The sequence below is a fragment of the Ciconia boyciana genome, chromosome 20 (genome assembly GCF_034638445.1).
Source record: "Ciconia boyciana chromosome 20, ASM3463844v1, whole genome shotgun sequence".
Lineage (NCBI taxonomy): Eukaryota > Metazoa > Chordata > Aves > Ciconiiformes > Ciconiidae > Ciconia > Ciconia boyciana.
This window is the reverse complement of record NC_132953.1, coordinates 1,774,798-1,796,094: the sequence shown is the minus strand read 5'-3', so window position 1 is coordinate 1,796,094 and position 21,297 is coordinate 1,774,798. Positions and strand designations below refer to the sequence as shown.

General features: G+C 41.5%; 1 protein-coding gene across 6 annotated transcripts in view; it reads left to right on the top strand.

Annotated features, from left to right (window-relative positions):
- The window catches only part of ARHGAP32 (Rho GTPase activating protein 32), a 263,993-nt gene that overhangs the window by 54,954 nt on the left and 187,742 nt on the right, over positions 1 to 21,297 (top strand). For 3 of the 6 annotated variants that reach the window (XM_072884767.1, XM_072884758.1, XM_072884756.1), the window contains exon 1: positions 14,235 to 14,473. The exons of 1 other annotated variant lie outside the window; for it this stretch is intronic. In XM_072884767.1, the coding sequence (XP_072740868.1) occupies positions 14,367 to 14,473 (107 nt within the window). In that variant the 5' untranslated portion in view covers positions 14,235 to 14,366. Of the gene's footprint in view, positions 1 to 13,998; positions 14,078 to 14,234; positions 14,474 to 21,297 lie in introns of those variants that run through there. 2 more of the 6 variants (XM_072884764.1, XM_072884757.1) reach the window with 2 other exon arrangements.

The window sequence follows — 21,297 nt, the reverse complement described above, 5'->3', positions numbered from 1 at the left end:
TGTGAAGGAATGATGGGAGGTCCAGCAGCTGAGGACACAGCTGCTGTGCTCAAACACAAAGCCATTCTTATTAAAAACCTGTGTTTCTCCGTGTTTGGCATTTTCATATTATTGAGTATTGTAGGTTACGGGGGGGGTGGGCAACAAGAAGAACACTTGGCAATAAGATCCTTTAAATCTTTATTAAAACCACTCATAGTAAAACTATTAATATTTTTAGAAGTACTTTCCCTGAGCAATTGTCACTTTGAACACTCATTTTTCTAGTCAAAAAGGCATTTCAAGTCCATTTCATTTTCATAATCTTCATTTAAATGCAGCCCCTTGAACTATAAAAGTGATAACTGGATACACAATTTACTAGTTCTGGAATGCTGGGTGTTTGGCACCAACAGAATTTGAATTAAATCAGCTATGAGTTCTCCTATTTGATCTGTAAAACATGTCTGCAAGCTTTTCTCTAGTGACTTAAAATTATGGGGATGGTCTTGTTTTAATTTGCAAATATGAGGCCTTCTCATAAGTGAGCGTAGGTTATATATTTGAAGCAAATCCATAAACAAAAGCTTATCATCTGGAGAGCTTGTAGTGAGCATTAGAAGCCTGAAAAAGTTATTTGTGTAACCGTGGTGCAGTGCATCAGTAGAGCTTAAATTTTCTTATTTTTGAATATCTTGATTTCTAGAAAGTTTATTGTAAAAAATATTTTCAAAAATCCCTTTTGTGAAATTATTCTCTGTTTTCTAGATAATAAAATATAGGGTGCACAGAAAATGATATTACTGCCGTTGCAAATTTGAGACCATTTGCAGAGACACCAGCTTTGGCACTGGCTCTGGGTTACTATCACAGCAGTTAAAGCATGAAATTGTCAGAAACATCCAAGTAATAAACTTGTGTGCTTGAAATCTATCTGGTGCTTCCCAGAGATTCATCCCTTAGGAGTTCTTCACAGTGTTTGTTTTCACGCTGGAAATATGAACATATTTAACAGTTGCATAATAGTGCAGTACGTGTTTCAAAGATATTTATAAACAAGTTCCATAATGCTTCCCTGAGGAAGTGGTCCCCTCTTGCTTACAGGGTGTTGGTGACAGGGGTTATATTCTAGGATTGCTTTTGATACTCGGCTCTCTGAATCAGAGGCTGTCTTTGTGTTTGTACAGCACTTTGCACAGTAGGAGCTTCTAGCCAGTTCTGTAGTAGTATTATAAAATAATTGCACTTGGTTCTCCAACTTTTGTTTCTTCAGTCTGTCCTACAACACACACAGAAGGAGCGTGTGACTCCACTCTGAGTTTTTGTTGTCCTGCCTTTCAATTTCATACACTAAATGTCAATCTGCATGTTCAGGTTTTAAGATATATTTATTTTTGAGGGGGGGGGACGGGGGACGCGACATTTTTCATCTGGTACTTCTATTTATATTCAAAGAGCAGTCTCCAAATCCTCATTGTGGCAAATGTATGCTCTTTTTATAAAAATACTCATCTGTAAATATTGATTATGATAACTCCTTTGCACCAAATTACAGCCTGCCTATGCCAGGGCATGGTTCATCTCCTGCTGCATGGCAGTTGTCACCCAGGAGTCTGGCACTCATGTTTCTTTTTATAGATTTGACTTGAACATAGTGATTTCCCCCCCCCCCCCCCCCCGTTCCTCTTACAGAAATTGTGAGTCCCAGGACATCTCAAAAGCCACATGTGGATTGTTGAGACTTAAAAGTGACAGCCTGTTCCTCCTTGAAAGAAGAGATCAGAGGTGTATCTAAACATTCACCTGTGTGATTGGACAAATAGGCACAACAAGTGACTCCAAATTGTCCCTGCCCTTTGTATTCCCCTGGGAACACATCTGGATTCACATGGTCATGGCCTTAACCTGCCATACTGGGACCTGTGCAGGCACTGTTGGGAATCATGTCCTACGCAGAGTAGCAACTGGTGCTGCTTGGCATGGGAGCCCTGCAGTGGGGGCTCCCCCCCTGCCCCCCCCCCGCCAAAGCTATTTCGTAGTACAGCTACTTCATTTCCCAAGCAAAATTCCTAGTCCTTAGTGTTGCCCTGAGAGAGTGGTGTAGTTGATTTAATGCTCAATTCTTGCACCGTTGTCCCCTTGAAAATGGAATTAGAGGCCAGCTGAGTCTGTTTCATGCAACTGTGGTTGATGTCAATACAAGTATCTGCTGTTGGAGGTCTGCTCTTCAGCTATCCTGTGGTTTACTGCAGAAGGCTGCATGTTTCTCTGATGATGCATAACGTGCTATCCTGCTAGACTAGTTAAAGTTGTGTTATATTTGGTATGAATTAGACACCCATGTCCTTTCGTAGTCTATGACAAAATGTACTTGTTACTTGTTTGGCTTATATTAGTTTTCAGAGGTGAGCTTAAAGGACTTATTTTGGCTTAACAAAATATGCAGGAGATTACAAAGTCTGCCTTCCTTTCTGGCCCCACATGATGAATTTTTTTCTTGCTGCTTTATTGAGAGAGAAAGAGAAATCTGTATTGGTGAACCAGCATGGACTGGAGAGATGGGGAAACGGAACTGGGACTTAGGAGACCTGGACTGTAATCCCACAGTAATTCATTGTGCGTGCTCAGACAAGTCATTTAATGCCCCATCCCTTTGTTTGTCCTCTGGCTTTTCTGTGCAAACTCTTCTGTTTTGTGAATGTTTCTGCTGGCACTATGGAGTTTGATCTATGCTGGGACTCCTAGATTGGAACTAACTTCCATTGAATGAAAAAAAGGGGTTTTAATTTGTTTTTCTTTTTCAGTGGTCTTTACTGATGGTAAGAACTCAAGCACTAGAATCTTCTCCTGTATTCTTTTCTGATTTACTAACACATCATTTGACAGTTGTAGTACATCTCAAGTTTTGTAGCTGTTGGGCACTCATGTTCATGGAATAGACGCTGGCAGCCTGGAAGTCTGTTTAAAATAACTTGCAATGAATGTCTAAGAAATCCTGTCACTGTCACCCCAAAAGACTAGGGTGTAAGCCTTGAGCCAAGTTTGCACAGGTAGAGTGCTTTCCAGGAAAATGTTGCATTTAGCAGATTATGCTGGGTTCCTGCTCTTTAATTTGTGAAGAATTTGATTTATGCTAACAGCAGTTCTTTATAAAATAATGAAAGCAAGTTTGCGAACCAAAAGAGAGGTCAGCCTAACCAGTGGGTTGGCTTAAGGGAGAATGCTGCTTTCCCATATGTAGGATGTTACCAAGGATATAAACAGCGCTGTCCTCTTTTGCTCTTTTAGCTGGATTTGTCTGAAGTCTAATACTCCTCCCCCCCCACCCCAATAGTGGCATCCTTTCAAGCTCTGTTCACAAGCCTTAATTTCAAACAGTGAATGAGATGTGTTTTTAAAAAGCTGTGCAAGACCACTTTTCTCTTAAGCTGGAGCAAGGCAGGCAACAGGGTAGCAGGCAACAGTGAAGCATCCTTACGTGTTCTTCGTCTTGTAACTGTACAAGGGTCTTGTCTTGAAAAATCACTTGTGAACTTCAGGTTGTTGAACCTACGTTTAAAGACTTACCCATTAAATCTGCAATAATAAACATCTAGGGGGGGAAAGGAGTGATAGTAATTGTAAACAACCCACCTTTTTGCTGAGTGACGTAAGTCCAGTATATGTCAAAAAGAATATTAAGCATTGCATGTGTGTAAAATACTGGTTTTTACCCATAACCAAATAATCAACTACTGCATTGTGTGAATATGTACTACAAAGGCTCTACTTAAAGTAAAAAACAGCCCTGCTGCAGAATTTTGAGCGGGAACATAAAAAGCACATGCAATTCTCATTTCGTTCCAATTACTGAGAAAATGCGTAAAATGTATTTTCCAGTTTGTGTTTAATTTTAGTTACCTGTGGATTTGTGGATGTTTATAAATGTTACCTTGTGGAGATGGGACAGACTGGTCTGTTTGCTTTTTAAGTGCTGGTTTTTACACCTTGTGTGCTCATTAAATTCTTGAAACTTAACGGGAAGCAACTTTTTAGCCTAGTGGGGGCAATTTCCAGTTTGTCTGCTTAAATCTTTACTATTGTGTTTTCAGCGATGGTGGTTCAGAGGCCTGGTGGCCAGAGGTGTTGAAGTCTTGAAGTGTAAAACATCCATGGCTGTGCTCTCAGAACTCTCTGGGATAAATTACCACTGAACTACTTCCAAGACGCACTTTTTTTTTCCCAGGGAAATTTTCAGTACATCTTACAGCTCATTTTTCTAGCACATGTGTTTAACAACTTCTCATATTGCCTTTCCCACCAAGCCAATACCCTGGTGCGTTAGGTGTTCTGGATGTCGGGCCTGGAAAGCGGGGTGGTAATATCGTTTTCTGTGTGTCCTTTTCCCCCAGCCATAGCGCTTTTATGTTTTCTTGCTGTAACATGCACCCAAGCTTCTTGGATGTTGTTCTCCATGCAAAACTAATGAAAAATTTGCTAAAAGATTCCCCAAGCTCTTTCTCAATCTTCTTTCATTTTCTTGTGGTGCTTCATAGGTTTATTATAGTTTTAAACATTTAGATTATACCCATAAGGAAAGCAATTAACAAAAATCTGTGCATCGATGGATTGTAATGAGAGAAAATTAGGTTTGTCTTTCATCTTCTTTTCTCCCTGTTTGAGAAAAAGAAAAAAGTGTAATATCTTCTTCATGTTCAAAACAGCCATTTTAGTCTCATTTAACTGTGTTCTGTATTAAAAAGCTTTCAGTAGTGTTTAAAAAAAAATATCCCAGAAGCTGTACTTTGAGAAAATACAGAATGTATTTTTAAACAGAAAACATCTATGTCCAGTTTTTAACAAAATCAGTGATTTTTCATGAAAAGATTATCATAAAAATGTATACTGTGTTTTGGCTGTATATTCTTCTGTCAATGATAGCCAGAATTAATCCTTACCTTCCAACATGAGAAGACTAGCCACAGCTTAGAGCTGCAGTGGCTTTCCTTGGGGGTAGGAGTAGGAGTAGCATTTCTTGCTTTGCAACAGTTGTATTACCTAATAGTGGGTAAGATACATTTCCATGCGGTATGTTTAAAATCACATGCAATGTTTAAAAAAACAAACCAACCCCAGTAACAGCAAGAAGTTTCTCTGTCACTGGGATCTCAGTGATGTTGTCTTTCTAGATGTAGAATCAATGTAGTTAAGGAAAGACGTGGAATGACAGTTTCCACAAATACTGCTTTGTCTCACAAAACAGAATATTCATGTGTTTATAATGTGGGAGTGTAGGAGAAGTTGCAGATACAGAACTGGGACTGATCAAATAATCTCCCTGCAGGCAAAGATAAGACACTATCCCTGTGCAATGAGAAGTTTCAGCCTTATTTTGAAAGGTTATGCATATTCTGTTTCTTTTGTGTTTGTTTATTTGTGTCTTCTGTTGAGCAGGCACCTTCTGCGAAGCATGCAAAGCACAGGCTGAAGTGTGACCTCAGCCCTTGTTTATCCAGCCCTTACTATCACAGCTGGTACCACACCTAATTTATTTGGAGTGTTCCAGCTAGTTATATTTGCAAGTAATTGAGTCCTGCCAGTGCTGGGATCAGAGCACAGCCTCTTCCAGAAGATTGTGAGTGCTCCTATCCATACTGCTGGGTTTTCCCACCACTTTTCTTACCTGCTTGACTTTTCTTTGCAACTCCAGCCCTTTACAAGGCTATGATAGCAACATCCTAGGTATCAGGAGGCTCCCTAGCTGTTCCACGTCATTCTTGAGCTTCTAGCATAGCTCCTTCATTGCTTTCATTTTTTTACCTGCCAAAAGCCCTATTAGCTTTAAGCAGTTAGAACAAACCTGTATAAAGGTGAGTGCCCAATTTGAGGTGACCTGCTTGGTGCTGGTTAACCCACGAGCTTTAAGTACAGGTTTAATACCAACAATACCGAAGTGTTTCCTCTCCCAGTCCTTGCTCCTACCCTGTGGTGCAGAACTGTCTGGTGTTTGTGTGGGACTTTCAGCTGACTCCTTCCTCCTGTTCCTCCTGCAGCCAGGCTTGTTTCTCACCCTGTGACCGCACCGTGCTTTGTCTGCTGTTCAGCAGTCCCTGTTGATGTAACTGGGTCTCTTTCACCTCTTAAGCTTCCAAACTTGCTGCAGAGCAGGGGAGAGTCTGTGGCCTGTTGTAGCTGGGGAAGAAATGCTTAGCATAGCCATTTTTTTTCAGGGGGGAAAAAAAAAATCTCTATCTACACCATAATAATGTGTCCCATGTCTGGATAAATTACCTGACTAACCTCCTTCTCTACTATGTGATCTGACACACTGTTTGCTGTGTCTTGTTAATATTGGCTGTTGCACAGGTGCAAAAGTGAGTTTGCAGGATTCTCAGTGATAAATGCTTACTGTTGGTGGTGGTGGATCGAGTCCCTTGATCTCCCACCAGGCTTGCTGCTTACAACTCCTGTGCTTTTTCAAGCGTTCTTGGTGAGGTTCTGGTATCAAGGAAGGAAGGCTTGCGTTAAGACCACTGGATACTTGATGTATCTTTGTCTGGGTTTTGTTAGCATTTCATTTGTCCATAAAAGCTGTTGGCATAAGATGTTAATTTAGGGACAGCGGAAGGACATCGCTAACAACTAAAACACTCAACTTTCCTCAACTTGCACTCCTCAACTTTCTCCAACCCCTCTCCATAAGTTTAACAATTGCAAGACTCACTTGAAAAGAAGAGACTGTTTTTTTTATTGTATCAGGGTAAGGGAATTTCTTACAAAGCAATATTTGGGAAGGGGGAAACAGGACATTTTATGATAATGAAGGAATGAAAGAAAGGAAAGAATAATATGGATAAGGGGTTGTGGAAGGACTGAAATAACAGCAGGGCAGTGAAAGATGTAAGTGGGAAAAGCAGGGGGTAATAAGGTGGAGACCAGGAAACATGAAAGAATGTGAACTTGAAAAAGAGAATGCAGTTGAGCAAGAACCTGGTAAAGCAAAGCAATGAGAAGAGATGTGAATAGCAGGGTAAAGTGAAAGTTAGGTGAGCTTCATGGTTTGGCTCATTTGATGTGGCTTAAGACAGACTTTTAACTCTAGTGGAGGAGGAACAATTCTGAAAATGTCTTTTTACAGTATGAGAGCAATGGAGAGGTCATGAAGAGTCACTTAAAGATACCTTCATGCTGCAGTAGTGTCCATGCAGAATCCAGCTTCAGTCAGTGAAGCTTCATGCAGGCTTCGCTAAGGCTCACCACCTGAGATGTGGTGGCCTGACCACACTATCAGTCCCTAATCGCTAATCTCTAAAGAAGTAGCACACGTTTTCTGGGTTGTGAAGTACCTGGCATGACACTTAATCCAAGCTCTGAGAGATTACACAGACATCTTTAGTAATTTTTGAGTAATGACTTATCTTCTGTCCTTTCCAGTTCCCTGCTTTGCACAATGAGGACATCAGCAATATCCTTTACGAGCGAGGTGCTTGGATGAAGTACTTGAATGTTGAGTGTGGAAAACAAAGGTGTAACTGCCTTCACATGATTAGAAGGAGTAGAACAGAGAGAACATACAGATAGTGGGGATACCTAAACCACAGTATTTGCAAACTTTAGTGTCCGAACAGTCAAAACTATAGGCTGGTTTCAGAGAGGATCAGTCAGAATGAAAGGAGAATTACTGAGGTAAGAACAGGCAGTGACAGAGAAGACAAAAATTCTCCTCTCTTTCTCTCCTTGCAACTGTCTTGGGGGATATTTTAATTGAAAGCTTTCATCCAAGAGGTTACTGAGGTGAAATAGAGGCAGAATTCTTACCAGGTTTATTACAGTGTATTCCTGTGAGTTGAATCATGGTTGGCTAATATAAGAAACAGAACAGCATATTGCTAGCTTTATGCCTGGGGAAAAAAGAAAACTGGAGTCCTTTGTATGACTATGTATTTAGATAGTGGCTGCCTGACAGCTACATGATAGGTGCTTAATGGAATTCCCACCTCTCCGAGGTGGGAAGCTTGTGGGTATGCAAGCATGGAGTTAGGTTATACTCCTGCTGCAGAGGACGGACTGTGCGATCCCATTAGATAGCTTTATGCAGCCTCTGGGTGAACCGGTCTGATGGCCTGGACTACCAACTGTGCTAACAGTTGATACACATTTTTCAGCTCATATGACGAAAGAGAGGACCAACTTGTATATGAAGAGCAGCTGGCTGAAAAGGGCCTTGAGGAAATGTGGAATGATGCTCAGAAATGAGAGGGATGGACAGATGGGGGAAGCATTTGAAATTTTTCAACTACTGTGCAATCTCTTCTGGTTATAGATACATGGATGCTCAAATCACTTTCAGGATGTTCTTTCTGTTTCCTTGTTACTGCTAACCTCTTGCACTGGAGAAAAAGTTGCTCCCTTAGGTGCTGTCCTTCAGGGGCCAAGAAGCTGTTATCTTTGAGGACTTTGACCTGGTTGCAGTGAAATGTGCCTATGCCGATTGCCATTTGATCTGCTCCCCTATTACTCAAACCCTTTGATTCCAGACTTGGCCACCTTCCACCACAGAATGTCTCAAGCTGTGGCTCTCCTTCACAGGCTAGGCAGTCCAGTTGCATCATCAAACTTTAATGAAAAGACAGTGTTGCTCTCTTCCCCACAAGTTTTAAAGGTGGCAGGGTTCTTTACAGTAGTGTCAGGTGCCTGACCACCTTCTCTAGTCCCTGAGCCTGCCTCTGCTTCTCTCTGCTACTGAACCTGCTTCTGTTTTCTCCAAGTCTGGAGAGACCCAAAACTTGTGTGTGGTAACTACTGTGCTTGCTTTTCTCTCTCATGTCTCTGTTGCCCATCCCTCAGGATTTTTTTCTTGTCTTAGTATCTTATCTTGCATTTTCTCTAGGCTCGGGAGAAACAGGTTTTCAAGTCCTGATCCAAAAATGAAGTGGAAACAAGTCCAAAGCATGACCTACTCCTGAGCAGCTGTGAGACTGATGATCAATTTCCACACAGCGAACTTCTGAAGATGTAAATATTTAACAAAGCTTGCCGTTTCTTTAGTAATGCAGAGTTCTCTTTTTCCGTGTCCAAGACACATTTGAGGGGAATACGTTTCAACTATGCGCTCCTTCCCCTGCCATGTTCCTCGTTCCCTAGAGGGCAGGTGGCTGAGGTATTGACAGTGCTAAATGCGAGCAGGTGGATTGCACAGACACACCTTGGGCACAGCATTGCAAAGCATCTATACAAGCATAAACTTGTACCGAGCGGCAGCTTGCTCAGACTGTTTGACGGAGGAAGAAAAGCAGTGTGGGAATACTGAAACTAGTCATCTAGTTTAGCGTCTGCTTCACGAGGCTGGTTCCTCTTGAATTTGGAATAAGGTTTCACTAACAATAAGTTGCAGGGAGGACCTATTTCTTCTACTCCTGGCAGGGATTCCACCAGTGAAGATTATGGTTCGTGACTTAAACACATGCCACGTGTCCTATGCAGGATTTAGAGCTAGGTAGCTGCTCCTTAGCTTCCTCTTCACATGTTGTTTCTAGTCAAGTTGAAGTGTAAGCATCATATTGTAGTTTTGCACTTGTACTTTTTATAGTACAAAATTCAGATAAGAAAGGATTTAAAAGTTTTCAGTGGGGGTTCGACTGTGGATGCGTCAAAGTCTTTACTGCATTAGTGTTGTGCAGAAGTGTCATAAAACCGGTCATAAAACATCACCCTCTTGCAGTCCTGATCTGAGATATTTGCAGGGCTGGGTTTTTCATTGAGATCCTAAATTGTTTCTCCTCTTACCCTTCCGCTGATACCACATACACTCTGCAGTTTATTTATAGAGAAATCGGTAATATATCTGCAGTAGATTAGTTGGTCATCAAAAGAACAAGGTCTATACCAAGGAATTCAGCACAGCAATACAAGGAATTCAGCACAGCAATAACTGTCATGGAGATGTAATAATACATAGCTGTAAATGGCCTTTGAAGATGATTAATTGTGGAGGTGTGCCATAGTGGCAATAGCCTTGTATTTCAGATAGAGCCTTGAGCATAGTTCTTGTACGGGAGAATGTGCAGGAACACAGACTCCCTTTTGGGGAGGGATTGGAAAGTGTCTGCTGCAGCCTGCGCAGCATTTATGTTGTCTTCATGGGGAAGGCATGGCTTAAACCAGCCCTTCAGAAATTCATTTAACTTTAACCATACAAAAGGAGCGTCTGATGTGGTGAGGGGTTGTCAGTCAGAAACTGCAGTCTGGTTTTTTCTTTCTTGTGTTGTGATTCACCGAGTCCTTCCGGTATAAAAACCCATTTTTCATATAACGTGAGGTTGAACAGGCTATGAACAGACTGCTCTGTGGCTCAGAGAAGGCAAATGTCCTGTCATATGCTTCAGTAGAGAGCAGTTTGTGACCTATGTCATCAATTAGCAATGAAATAGTTCTCATCTTGTGCTAGCAGCAAGATTTTCTTTTAAATATTTTACTGTCTTGGTTCCAGCTGTCCAGTTGGTCTTCATGTTTCCTGAACTTGCTTCGGTGTGTATCGAGCAATGCCTTAGCTAAAATTGTGGTTGTAATACACAGTGTGAGAATGGTGCTGCTTCAAGTAGTTTATTAAAAAAAATATATATCTCAACATTGAAATATTTTCCCATTAAATTCATTTGCTTTTGGAATCAAAAGCAGTCCTACATTCTCTTGTCATGCACACATTATTAATTGGAATTCATTTTTAATTTAATGAAAAATTATGCTAAGAGCAAGGGGGGAAGCTCTCTTGCAGCATCCTTGCTCTTTCTTTGCCTAGATAACCTCAAGCAATCAGAGAGGTTAAATTTAAAATCCACTCCTGCTCGGCATTTTTATCTTTTTAAATGGAACGGTGTTTAAACTCAGGGAAACTATCAAAGGAGGAATGAATTTATTGGCAGAGGTGACAAGTGGTATTCAAGTTGGATAATCTTATTCTTGAAGTGGTTGACAGAAGTTTCTGTTGGAGAGAATTGTCTGAAAGAGGAGTTCTTGTTGCAGTTTCCCAGAGTTTATTTAGAAAGCTGAATCACTCTCTAAATCTAATTATCGTTCTTGTGAGCTGTATCAACCTGGAAGTTAGTAAGTTGGTCATGAGTGCAACTGTGTCATAAAGAAGCTTTCCAGATTGGAGATTTGTTCTTAAATTTGATTCTGCACTATGCTCTGTTACCCCAAGGATTACGAGAGAAAATGTTTCCAAGCCCATTGCTAATTTAACAGCAAATTGGAGCTTGCAGTTAGCGATATTGTTCTGCTGTTCTCTTAATTAAAAAAAGCCAACACCCCACACCACAATTTGGGTCAAAATTTTAATTTTGTTTTGCTATTATGATAACTTAAGCCCTAAATAAGGATAAAATATAGCTGACGGGAGACCAGATCTTGTCTACGCTAGAAAAATGATCCATTACTGTCAAAATTTGTCTCCAGCAGAAATAATCAAGCTCATGTGCAGTAAAGTGTTGGTTTACGTCAAACCGTAGCACGGTTTTGAGCCTGGTCTTCTAAGAGATGTCTTAAAGACCTTTTTAAAATGTGACACTTAATATGTGCACAGCACACAATATGTGAGTTCTTGTTAGCTGCGAAACAACATACTTATGATTGTTTAACTATAGAATCCAGAGCCCTGGTCTTGAATAAAGGCTGTACTGTATTGAAAAATGTACAAAGGAAAAGCAAGAGAGAGTCTCTGGCCTTGGTGAATTTACAGTCGAAGTGCAAGACAACAGGTAGCACGGGATAAAGACAAACGAGCTGAAAGGAGGAGCTGGAGATGGTGTGTCTCAGCACGGCTGGCAGTGATAATATCATAGAAGCATGAAAAGCAAGAGCAGAGTGTCATCTTCCGCTGGGCCCTGGATGCTGTTGGTAGTGGCTATGCTAAACTTCTGTGCACTAGTAAATGTATCTTCTCTGTAATAGTAATTGGTTCCAGTTAGTTGGCAAGAGTCTGTTTTGAAGCTGTACAGTAAATATGTTTGCTTGAATTTTTCCCCACAGCTACTTCTACTCTGCTGTTAAGCACAACAGTAGACCTTAAGCCATAACAGATGCAGTGTGGACGGTACCTGTTGAGTTTTTATGCTTTATCACTTTATAAAATGACAGCTTTGGTCTTGCTTTTTGGTTGTTACTGTTTCATTCAGCTTGGATTGAACACTGATCCCTCAGACTAGCAGCTACGGAGGTGGGTTTTAGCTTCACTCTTTAAGTAGTGGGTTATCCTCTATCTGTGGTTACTTGGGTGGAGCAGAGTATCTTCTTGTAGTACAGCTGGGTGGTGAATTTCCACAGGTTTTCTCACCTTGTTCTCATTCATGCCAGTTCTTTGGGGTCCTGGACCACTGCAGAGTTCTGTTCCTGGCTCTGTCCCTGTTGCCTTGTGCAACCACCTTCACTCTTGCAGTGTGCTCCTGTTGTCTCCTGTCAGGACGTTTGACTCTACCTGAATGAACTTATCCCCTCAAGTCAGAGAGGTGAAAACCACAAGTTGAGGGATATAGTCCCTGAGGTGAATCCATCCAGTGTGCTCTGGGACTGCAGGTGGGGCTGGTCCAAGGGCAGAAAGAGTGTTGTGATAGTTACCGAAGCCCAGCAGCTACTGATGCAAAGTCAGAATAGCGTTTTGTTGTTTTTTTTTCCTAAATGGGCATGTTGTTTCCTAGTCAGGTCTTCTATTTTTGGCTTGTCCCATTTGTGCAAGTCTGTTTTGGTGAAACAAAGAAAAATTAGCATTGGGAGAAAGGGATTTAGAAACAATCATTAGGCTTTCTAGGCACAGGACAGGTATAACCTGTTTGACTTTGCTAACACTTTGCCAAGCTTGCATCTTCCCCTTCTCCTGCAGCTGCTGAACTAAGGGTTGGCGTGACTGTGTCTTTATGCATTAGGTCTAATTAACAAGATTATTGTCACTCAGTTTTACAGCATTTAGCAAACAACATGGATCCAACCATTTAAAAATAAATAAATAAAACCCCCCAACAAAACAAACTCCATAAACCCACCACAAAGTTGGACCACTGTTTTGTATAATTTGGGATTGTGTAGCCTCTTCTGTTGGATTTTAAACAAAAAAAGTGTTTTGTCTTTCTAAACGTGGTATCTCTGAGTCCAAAGAGCATACAGTATTTCACACACCTGAAATCTTCACTTACAGCTGATACCCCAAGGACATCCTCAGCAATCCCACTGAGTTGAAAGGAACTATGTGCAAAATCAGGTACCTTTAGATTGTATGTTGAGTTTCCATGGGCTGTGTCCGGACTGCACCTAATCTTGTTAGTTACAAATTACAGCTTGCGTGTTTGAGCTAGAGCTTCAGCAAATAGTAGCAGTAATAATAATACAGAAAACTTGGGCCGTTTTACAGAAGTGAGAATAGCTTCTACATTTTGTACCAATACGGAAAGATTAAAATGACTTGATCAGGGTCACGCAGCAAGCTAATGGCAAAGCCAGGACTGAAAGCCAGTCATCCGTCATCCAAGCTTTCCTCTTTATTTGCTAGACCTCACTGCCTCGTACGGATACTTATGGATATCTAATCATCTAGACTGCTGCAGTGGTGGTCTGCTGAACGATTGCAGTCTTTTAATGGGATCTGAAAGTTGGGTAATACTTATTCCCTACTTATGGTTTAATGTATAAACTAGAAAATGTAGTACCAGTTTTACACAGCTCCTTTTAAAACTGGCTGCATAAACACAGAAATAAATTAAGCTTTACAAGTCTCCTCTGGGAACCCAGTAAATATTGCCCTGTTTTCAAAAAGGAGGAAGCCGAAAAGCCAATACGTTAATGGGATATATCCACGGTTATACAGCTGGCAGAGCAGGAGCAGACTCCTGCTCTCATGACTCTTCCTGGTCGCTTGCATCAGAGATGCTGAAGTTTTCTTTAGGGGTCAGAACATCCCTGCCTGGATCCGAGGGACAGGGTGGGAGGTGCACAGGACAAAGAAATTCCTTTTCCTCCCTCCGCCTCCTCCAGCTGGGAAAGGGTTACAGCTGAAACGCCTGCGACAGCCTCAGGAAAACATGAATCAGTGCTGGTGAGGGAAGGCGGAATGGGAACCCAGAATTGCAAGCTGGTTTGTGCTTTTCATTTACCTTTGGGGGGGTTAAATCCAGCGTTTCGGACCATCTCGGCACCGCTGACACTCGTGATGGAAAGCAGACCGTGTTCATGGACCGTGTCAGTGCATAGCAGGCTGGGTGCCTCTGTGGTGTGGGGTGGGGAGGGCTGGAGAAGGGGGGAACAACCTCCTTTCTCTCTGCCTCCTCCCCCGCTGCCCTCCGGCAGGCTCCAGCCAGCTGCTCCCGCAGAGCGAGTGTGAGTGTGAGTGTGCGTGTGAGTGTGAGTGCGTGTGTGCGCGCAACATGGAGGGAGGGACTGGCGCTGCTGCTGCCGCCTTTACCGGTATCTATACGGCAGCGTTCACTGCGGGAGCGATAGGAGCTGGAAGCAATCTTGATGAATCTGAAAGGTCAGTACTATCAATAAATCACCCACAGATAAATGCTCCTCGGAGATGCTTTCTTCCTTTTTTTTTTTTTAACCCTGTTTTCTCATAAATGGAGTATTAAAACGATACCGTATCTCCGAGGAATGTAATTGTTTCACAATTGGTCATAGCCTGCAATGTCTAACAAAAATTTAGAGCATGATTTAAAAAGGCAAGCGTGTCGTTTTCACTTAGCAAATGCAACTTCATTTTAATTTTTAGCGTATTTTTTAAGCATATGTATATGACTGTATCTTTTAAGTGGTTGAGTGTTTGGATGGAGAAAGGTTAATTACGTCCTTCAATGAGATTACACCATGTAGGTTACGCTAGCATGTAGAAAGCAAAGTATAATTTTGTATCTTGTTCTTCATGTGACAGTGGTCCTTGAGGCATTTTCGGGTAAAGCGTGTAGAATGTGGTTATTAGCATGACTGAAACTTGCATTTTTAAAATCAAAAATGTAGTATAACCTGTCCGTAGCAGAGTCGAACACATACTCTGCACTTTGGCTGTGTGAAAACAGCAGTGGTCACAAGGGTTCTGTGCCGAGCGTATTTTTTTCCTTTGTAATGGGTAACTAAGTGCTGTTGATCTGGTATGGGTTTAGGAGCAATAGTTCTGGAGGGCCAGGTTATCGTGTAGTTAAAATTCTTGTGGAATGAGACAGTGCTGATTATCTTCATGGCAAATCGTCTCCTTCACCCTGGGCTTGCATTTGTACTGTGGCTGATATGAAATAAGCCTATCGCTGTTGCAGTTCAATTGGGATTTTCTACTTCAGGGCTGAGAGTGCATAAATATTTACCGGTGAAAAAAAGGAGGGAGTTGGGGAACCAGTGTAATTTAAAACTTGCCGTCTTGGGCATGCTGTTACCACCTACCTGGTTTACAGATCAAGGCTGTTTCTACCAAACTAAAAGTTATTTATGACCATAGCTGCTGGAAGCTGAAGACCACGGGTTCTTATTTCACTGTATAATACATGATCAACAAAGTCTTGATAATTTATGCTAACTCCACCCACTTCAGCTTACACTGCCAGAAACCAAAGGAGAGTAGCCCTTACTAGCGCTGCAAAATTTCTCTGAAGTTGCCTGCGTTTTCTTTCTTCCTTGAAGTATTTTGCCGTAGGAAAGCTGCTACTGAATATCTTCTCGTTGTTTGTACTACCCAGTGACTCAGGTGCTGTGAGAATGCTAGTTAGGTAATTTTGGTTCCCCTTACTTACAAACAAAACTGTATTTAAAAATTAAATGTGTATAGTGTACTAATGCTGGAGCCCTTGCGCTCCCCAACGTCCTTTGTGACAGAAGCAGCACAATACGCTATATATAAGCATCCGTGTGTACAGATGCATGCATGCCATAGAGGATTTTGTAAATAGGAACGCTGTAGGATTTTTGTTTGGTGTGAATTCCCTTCGGAATGTATGGATCTCACTCCCAGTGAAAACTCTGACGTTTGTAAGTAGCTGGCAATGTCAGTGTGTGCAGTGCCAGGTCTGTGGCCAAAGACAAAGTTTAGCAATGATTTGATAGGACCTAAGCAGTTTTCTTCCAAAGGGGTCTTGTACTTCAGGGAAGTCTGCAGATTAAATACGTTTTAGTTCTGGCAGTGACAGTCCCCCTTTTTTTTTTTTTTTGCTTCTTGTGCAGATAGTGCAGAGCACGACAGAACTTCACATTACCTTATTACGGTTGACGCTCCGAAGGGGAGACCGCTTACTCAGTGTCCTGTTTTTCACTGTAGAGATAAATATTTGTATTGTTTCTTAGAAGCAAGACTTGCATTTAATAGGATTACAGAAGTATTTTTAACTTCATACTCTGTCTGCTGCTCCTGACTGATACTTGGAGTGCAGGGAGTTTTCTGATTATTGACGTAAAAGTAAATCCAGACAGACTTAACTCTGCTGATGCATATTTTCTTCAGGAAAAAAAATCATTTTCTGAGTGGTACATCTCAGGGTTGCAGAATCCTCGCCCTACCTGTAGCAGTAGCTTTTTGGCTGGAGGGGAAGATGGAGAGAAAACAGCAACTCTCTGAGCTTGTGGAAGAGCAGTCGTTCCAAGGGACAGCCGGATCACAGCACAAACAGCAGCGCAGTGTACGTTACTTCGGATAGGCAGCATCTTCTAGGCCAGTCTTTGGTGATTTATGTTATGCATAACCGCTTGTGGGTGACTTGGCATGTCATGATGTTGCCTCTGCTAGAGCTGCCCGGGACTGCTCGACTGCCTTTACTCCTGACCACTGTGTGCCCTCGGCCTCCCCTTACACAGCTTTCCTAGGCTCCAGGGGCAAGGGATGCGCTCTCCCAGCCCCCCAGGATGCTTTCCATAGAAGAAATCCCTGTATTTTGTCTTACAGAAGGAGGGGGCAATTTTATCAGAGCGTTAGCGAGCACGTCCTTCACAACCCCAGTTCTTTTTGTGACAACCGGCGTATCAAATATACTGTGTGACATATCTTCAGTATGTATATCAAGAATACACAAAAAATCATTTAATCCCCCTTTACCAAGCTTTTTGGTTTAATCTTTCTTTGAACCATGTTTCTTCTTGTTGTTCGATACTTTCTGAAAACTACAGGCCCTGGTATCAGGGACCAGAATGTAATGTTTCGATATTCTGCTCCTGGCAGTGGTCAATAAAGGAAAATAAATCCCCTGTTTTTCACCAATGGTCCTATGTCATAAAAAGGAACGTTCTTCCCAGCTTTCATTCAGTCATCAACCTGGAGAAAAGGGAAAGGGAAAAAAAACAAACCACCGCAGAATAGGTGGTAGAAGGGAGAAATAAGGTGACTTTGAAGTGGCGGGTGTCTGTGATGGACAGAAAGCAGAAGAATTGGGATGGGATCTGAGCTTTCCAATCCTGAGTATAACGACTAGAGCAGGCGGCTATTTAGCTGCTGAGTCGGAACAGGGTAGATTTCAATGTGTTTTCATGTAAAAAGAAAAAAGGCAGATGTAGACCTTTTGTGTATTCCTTTGAATTTACTGTGTATTGGAAATAATAACAGGATGCAGTGGCAAGGGCTGAGAACCAGAGTAGGCATCTCCTCAGTTTCCTAGCATGTCAATATACCGTTATTTCTTAACTGTTTGTTGTTCTTATTTGTTCATTTGTTGAAGGAGCTTTCTGTGTACTGTTCCTGGACAAGAGCTTGCAAACATGTTTGAAGTGCATATCCAGAAAGCAAATTAAAACATAAACCTCAACGTTTATGTGCATTTCACACTCATGCCTGCTGCTTTGTTCTGGCCTAATGGTAGGGACCAGAGCATGATTTGCAGTGGGGATGATGGGAGGAAAAGGAGGAGCAATTTGAACTTGGTGCCTTTGCTTTGAAGCACCATTTATATTCTAGCCTCTCTTACGTCCTGTGTTCATTCCTTCTGAAACTGTGAATATGAAATTTGTTATCCCAGCACTTCTGGAGATGCTTCAGAGGTGATGTAATAGCTGTTTTTCTATCAGTTGCCTTTTCTTATGCAACCTATAATCTAATCTTGTTTTCTTCCTTCTTTATGTCAAACAGCAGTTACAAAAAGCGTAATACTTACTGAAAGATCTGTTACAGCTTTCTTTCAAAGCCCACAGCAACCTGTGTCTTGTCCGAGATGCTTTGTGGTGGCAAAGACCACCCTCAATTACAAGAGGTGGTGGTCGTAATTGGCGGCACAACGTTTGGCAGAGGCAAGCGTGACCTCCGTTCAGCTTCCTGGGCCGGGAACAGTGTGTATGTGTTGGATCATCTGTTAGATTATCGTCATGGCCTCCACTTTAATGTATAAAGGGTTGCCCTGCCTTGCGTTCCCTTTCGGTAAGTCCCATGGCTGAATAAACTTCTGAAGCATCCAGAGGATGACAGTGCATTACTGCTTGTGGGGTTACATACTTACAATTACGCTAGGTTCATTTTGAAGCTCCTCGGAGGTCTGAAATCTCTGGTTAATCAGACTTGGGGAAGGACTTTTAACCTGACACTTCTCATAATGTTGAAGACTAGAAAGCCCTTGTTGCCTTAGCATGCCAAGAGTTTAACACAGCTCTTTGTTTTTTAATTCATACAGTTCAAGCTGGGGGCAATTTTAGCTGGGTGATCACAAGCATCCTATTGCTTTTGCTGAAATAAGATGACGGCTTTGTTGGACATTTAGCTGATACACAGGCGGTGGTAATGGTTTGCTTTCTCTTGGCAAATGAATTTAATGCAGTGTGTAGTCCTGATGGGATTTAACCACTCTTAGAGGGGACAGTTGTGTTGTTACGACTCCCCGCTTGATCCGAGTCTCTGGGTGCAGCTCACTGTTGTAAACCAAATGCGAGACACTAATGAACTCCAGCAATGTGTGTTTTCTTCTTTTCATTGTGTATTGTACAGCAATTTTCCTATTCGCAGCTCTATTCAATAGTCAAGGAGATTTCTCAACATTTTTTCCCCAGGGTTTATAAATTAGTGCTCCAAACCTTGTTCAGGATTGGAATGTAGCAGATGAGATTTCAGCCCTTAAGGAGTGTTTTAACCATGCAAACGTGCTTTAATTTCTGGCCACATTTCTTCATTTGTGTATTTCAGAAGGTTTTGTCCTTTTTGAAAGTGAAACGTAGCAAGATATTACACAAACTTTTTTCTGAAACATAAATACAAAATTTCCAAGCCTTTTCAATCTGTTGTTCTCTGTACGTTTTCTCTTACTGATACTTTAATGGAAGAGCTTTACTTACTGTATTAAGTAAATGTAATTTGTAAACATACATTGTATCTCTTTGCAGCTTGTTCAGTGTCACTGTGCTGAATTCTATTTTAGGAGCGCAAGTGTGCTGGACCAATGCATGTCATGCTTTTTAAAAAATTATTTACATAAAATGTCCAACTATTTTAAGTGCCTATGCCTACAGTGACTGTGTGAAAATATCTTTTTTATTATTTTTTTTTTAAATAAAGATGTGCTGGGAGAAAAATTTTGAGAACCATATCAATATATACCATGAAATCGAGTCAAAAGGTAAATAAAAAGACCACTAAAATACTTTTTTTTTTTTTTGTGGTTTCTGACCAAATCTCGTGATTTGGAGTGATGGGAAGAGGGGCCATGACACAAGATTTTCATGTTTTCCATTAGTGATACAACAGTAAGGCTAGAACTTTGTATGGCATCAAACACACAGTCAGCTGTTGGCTGCACTTGAAATAAGAGTGAGTTTTGACCTTGGGGATGTGGCCTAACACATTTGTTCATGTGTTTGAAACGTAGACGTTCTCCTTTGAAAATAATGCCAGTAAGCCATCCCAGCTTTTGAAGACTACCTTTAACATGCTTTTGCATAAGCAAAACCTACTTCGAAACCAGTTCTTGGTAGTGTTAGTCTAGGGGAACACACAAAGGGTAGGAGCAGATTTGAAGAATTTTCTGAAGTTAAATCGATCTCTCGTGGCACACCAACAGAAAAGCAGACTAGATGGAGCACTTTCCTAGCTAGAAACAAGGCATGGGTTGCGAAAAATAAAACAAGAAGAGGAAACTACAATGATGTCTTAACTTTGTACAGTTTCATCTGATGCACGGTGTTGACAGCTTCCCTTTAAAAGGGGACTTCCCCAGCTTCTTATACTACCCAGGGAGCTGCTTATGGGCACACATGAAAATACTTAGATTTTCATAGGATGAAAATCTCTGTTCCCTCTTAATGATTGAGGGAAACAAGGCCAATATAAGATATCAATTTCAGAAGACGGTTGTTCTTAAATCCTAGTATTTGTGGTTGCGGAGAGCCATTAAATTCATACCCAGAAGGTTAACCAAAGCTGTGTTGACTTTTTTCATCTACAAGCTATTTTGTTTAATACTGCCACAGTTGCTCATAGCTTTTCACAGGAGTAATATAATGAGATTAACAAGCCTCTGATCGCTTCCATATCTGATACTTAAATCCCCATGGGAAGCTGTGAAAGTGTTAGAGCTCTGTTGCTCTTGTATGGGGGCTGCGCTGGCAAAGCTAAGAGTTGTTCTTTATGTAAGATGTTGTAGATTTGGTTGCTGGGATGATGGAGTAGCTAAGCTTCAATCTGTAGCCGTGGAGCCAGCGTGATTTTAAGAAACAGAGAAGAGATGCTGAGGCTGCCAGCCAGGGGGTTCATTATTGGAAAGAAAAGACAAACACTCCCCTTCTTCCCCCCTGCGATACTCTGAAGAGGGAAGCAAGTTTCATAGGGAGATAATTATGCTACTGGAAAAACTGCTGTGACAGCTCACAGCTCCACAAGTGGAGTTTGTGTGGGGAAAAAGCCATGTTATACATACCAATTTCTTCCCTTTTTCTCCCAGTTAGGTATGGTATATATGCATAGTGTTGTCCTGAGGCACTCAGTACTCACCTCCTTGCCTTTGCTTTCTGTGCCTGCTCCAGGCTAATAAGCAGTAAGTTTGTTGTTTTCAAGTGACATAGCTCACAGTCCGATTTGGGAATACAGATTGACACCTGAATTATATTTTCCCTGGCTTATAAAAGCATCCATGATTGATTTGATTATGAGTGCAAAAGTAGAAGCTTTTTCTTAAAAACAAAGCCAAAATGAGGAGAACTGCATAGTTTTATTTAAACACAAACAAAAAAACCAAAACCACAACTGGGTATTAATTTTGAAGCAGTGATGTGTTCCTGTGCTTTCTTTACCCAGTGCCTTTAGTATTGTTGAGGTGTTAACAGTTGCAATACATATTTTGTGGAAGTCTCCACGTTGCATCTCTCCGTGCACCTCCATAGCCCCTTCTGTTTAAGGTGCATGTCTGACTT